The sequence below is a fragment of the Cebus imitator genome, unplaced genomic scaffold (genome assembly GCF_001604975.1).
Source record: "Cebus imitator isolate Cc_AM_T3 unplaced genomic scaffold, Cebus_imitator-1.0 Scaffold754, whole genome shotgun sequence".
NCBI classification, from domain to species: Eukaryota; Metazoa; Chordata; class Mammalia; order Primates; family Cebidae; genus Cebus; species Cebus imitator.
In genome coordinates this window covers 471,499-474,439 of record NW_016108069.1, presented here as the reverse complement: position 1 = coordinate 474,439, position 2,941 = coordinate 471,499, and the positions used below count along the sequence as shown (strand labels likewise).

The following is a 2,941-nucleotide window of genomic DNA, read 5'->3' as shown; positions in this document are numbered from 1 at the left end:
CATGTTGGCCAGGCTGCTTTTGAACTTCTGACCTCAAGTGATTGGCACGCTTTGGCCTCCCAAAGTGCTAGGATTACAGGCATGAGGCACCATGCCTGGCTGATACACTTATTTTAATTCAAAATGATCTACAGGACTATGTTCTAATTATTATTATTTTTGAGATGGAGTCTAACTCTGTCACCCAGGCTGGAGTGCAATGGTGCAATCTCAGCTCACTGCAACCTCCACCTCCCTGGTTCAAGCGATTCTCCTGCTTCAGCCTCCCGAGTAGCTGGGATTACAGGCACCCACCACCACACCTGGCTAATTTTTGTATTTTTAGTAGAGATGGGGTTTCACCATGTTGGTCAGGCTGGTCTTGAACTCCCAACCTCAAGCAATCCACCCGTCTTGGCTTCCCAAAGTGTTGGGATTGCAGGCATGAGCCACCATGCCCAGCCTATGTTCTAATTATTTAGCAAGCAAAAGATAAGCAAACACAGTTAATGAAATACCTTAAGAGATGTTTATTGTCTATAAGTACTTTCAGATAATCTGCCAGTTTCTTTTGCATGAGTGCAATATACAGCCAAGCTTGGCCTCTTCCCACAGCTGTCCTAGAATTCAAACAGAAAATCAAACTATTGTGGCATAACAACAACATAGAAAAGAAACCGGATTTAGCCAGGAAAATACATATGATTCACAGCCTTGTAAATGCAGAGGATACTCTAAGAATAGCTGTTGGGGAGGGATGCACACGGCCTGGGCAGGCAGAGAAAATGGCTCAAAACACACCTTTGGGTATTACTACAAATACAATTAGATACTGTATTTGCAATAATACAATATCTAGGCTCAAACTCTTGGGCTCAAGCAATCTTTCTGCCTTGGCCTCTCAAACTGTTGGGATTATAGGCGGGAGCCACTGTGCCCAGCCAACTGTGCTATTTTCTAATGACAATCTGCTTTGCTTATATTCAAAAAATATCACAGGAAGAGATCAGGTCAGAATTGTGTAATGGAGAAACATTCTTTCAAAAGACTAATAGAGAACTTAGTACTTGTTAAAGTGCTGAAGCTCATAAAATCTCTAAGGGGTTAGCTCAAAGGTATAACCATTTTGAGATAGAGTCTTGCTCTGTCGCCCAGGCTGGAGTGCAGTGGTGTGATGTCAGCTCACTGCAACCTCCGCCTGTTGGATTCAAGCGATTCTCATGCCTCAGCCTCCAAGCAGCTGGGATTACAGGCATGTGCCACCGTACCTGGCTAATTTTTGTGTATTTAGTAGAGGCAGGGTCTTGCCATGTTGGTCAGGCTGGTTTCAAACTCCCTGCCTCAAGTGATCGGCCTGTCTTGGCATACCAAAGTACTGGGATTACAGGCATGAGCCACTGCACCTGGCCTCAAAGGTACAATTTTATGTTTTACTATTAATTGGGGTAAAATACATAGAACATAAAATTAACCGTCTTAATCATTTTTAGTCTCATAGTTAAGTAGTGTTAAGTACACTCACAATGTTGTGCAACCAATCTTTATTTTTTTTTGAGATGGAGTCTCACTCTGCCACCAAGGCTAGATAGAGTGTAGTGGCAAGATAACTTACTGGCGTGATCTCGGCTCACTGCATCCTCCACCTCCTGGGTTCAAGTGATTCTCCTGCTCAGACTCCCGGCCTCCCAAGTAGCTGGGATTACAGGCACATGCCACCATGCCCGGCTAAGTTTTATATTTTTAGTAGAGATGGGGGCTTATCATGTTGGCCAGGTTAGTCTCTGACTCCTGACCTCAAGTGATCTGCCTACCTTGGCCTCCCAAACTGCTGGGATTACAACTGTGAGCCACTGCACCTGGCCCTAATCTTAAAGGTGTAATTTTTCTGCATCCCAGCATTATCTCCAGAGAAATAGAAAAGAAGAGAAGAGGAAAGAAAAGAAGAGAGAAAAAGAAAAGAAAGGAAAAAAGGAACAGGCCTGCATAAACATTAAAAGAAAAAAGGCCTCTCAAGTGCTACTTGGTGAGACTGTAAACTTTCCAACTTCTTTTTTTTTTTTTTTTTTTTTTTGAGAAAGGGTCTTGCTCAGTTGCCCATGCTGTTGTGCAATGGAATGATCATGGCTCACTGCAGCCTCCAACTCCCAGGCTCAAGTGATAATCCTGTGTTAAGCCTCTGGTGTAGCTGGGACAGTAGGCACACGCTATCATGCCCAGCTAATTTTTTTTTTTGTAGAGATAGGGTTTTGCCATGTTGTCAAGGCTGGTTTCAAACTCTTGGGCTCAAGCAATCTTCCTGCCTTGGCCTCTCAAAGTGTTGGGATTATAGGCATGAGCCACTGGGCCCAGCCAACTGTGCAATTTTCTAGCGGCAATTTGATGACAAGAGGTTACCAAAATTCTACATCTAGTAATATATCCTAGGGAAATAACTGAAGATGGACACAAAGATGTATGTTTGGGGATGGTTATCAGATCATTATCATGGTTTATGGTACCGAGAATTTGAAGACAGCCACAAGGGCTAAATTAGCTATATAACAGAATATGATTTGGCCATTTAAAAAATGATACTGTAGATGAATATTTAATACACAAAGAGATTTAAAATCTAATATTAAGTAGAATAAATGAAAAAAGGCTACAAAAACAGTATATGCACTTTAATGCTGCATTATTTTTGAATGGGCAATATCTTCACTTGGTTTGAAACCTAGAAAGTAGGCTGGGCACAGTGGATCATCTGAGGCCAGGAGCTCAACACCAGCCTGGCCAACATGGTAAAACCCCATCTCAACTAGAAATACAAAAATTATTTGGGTATGGTGACTCATGCCTGTAATCCCAGCTACTCAGGAAGCTGAGGGGTGAGAATCACTTGAGCCCAGGAGATAGAGTCTGCAGTGAGCCAAGATCATGCCACTGTGCTCCAGCCTGGGTGACACAGTGAGAATCCGTTTCA

General features: G+C 42.9%; 1 protein-coding gene across 5 annotated transcripts in view; it reads right to left on the bottom strand.

Moving 5' to 3' along the window:
* Window positions 1–2,941, bottom strand: part of LOC108296931 (RUN and FYVE domain-containing protein 1-like) — a 33,353-nt gene that overhangs the window by 16,780 nt on the left and 13,632 nt on the right. For 2 of the 5 annotated variants that reach the window (XM_017519507.2, XM_017519508.2), the window contains exon 1: window positions 498–1,144. In XM_017519507.2, coding sequence (XP_017374996.1) covers window positions 498–646 — 149 coding nt within the window. In that variant the 5' untranslated portion in view covers window positions 647–1,144. Of the gene's footprint in view, window positions 1–497; window positions 1,145–2,941 lie in introns of those variants that run through there. The other 3 variants (XM_037735214.1, XM_037735215.1, XM_037735216.1) reach the window with 3 other exon arrangements.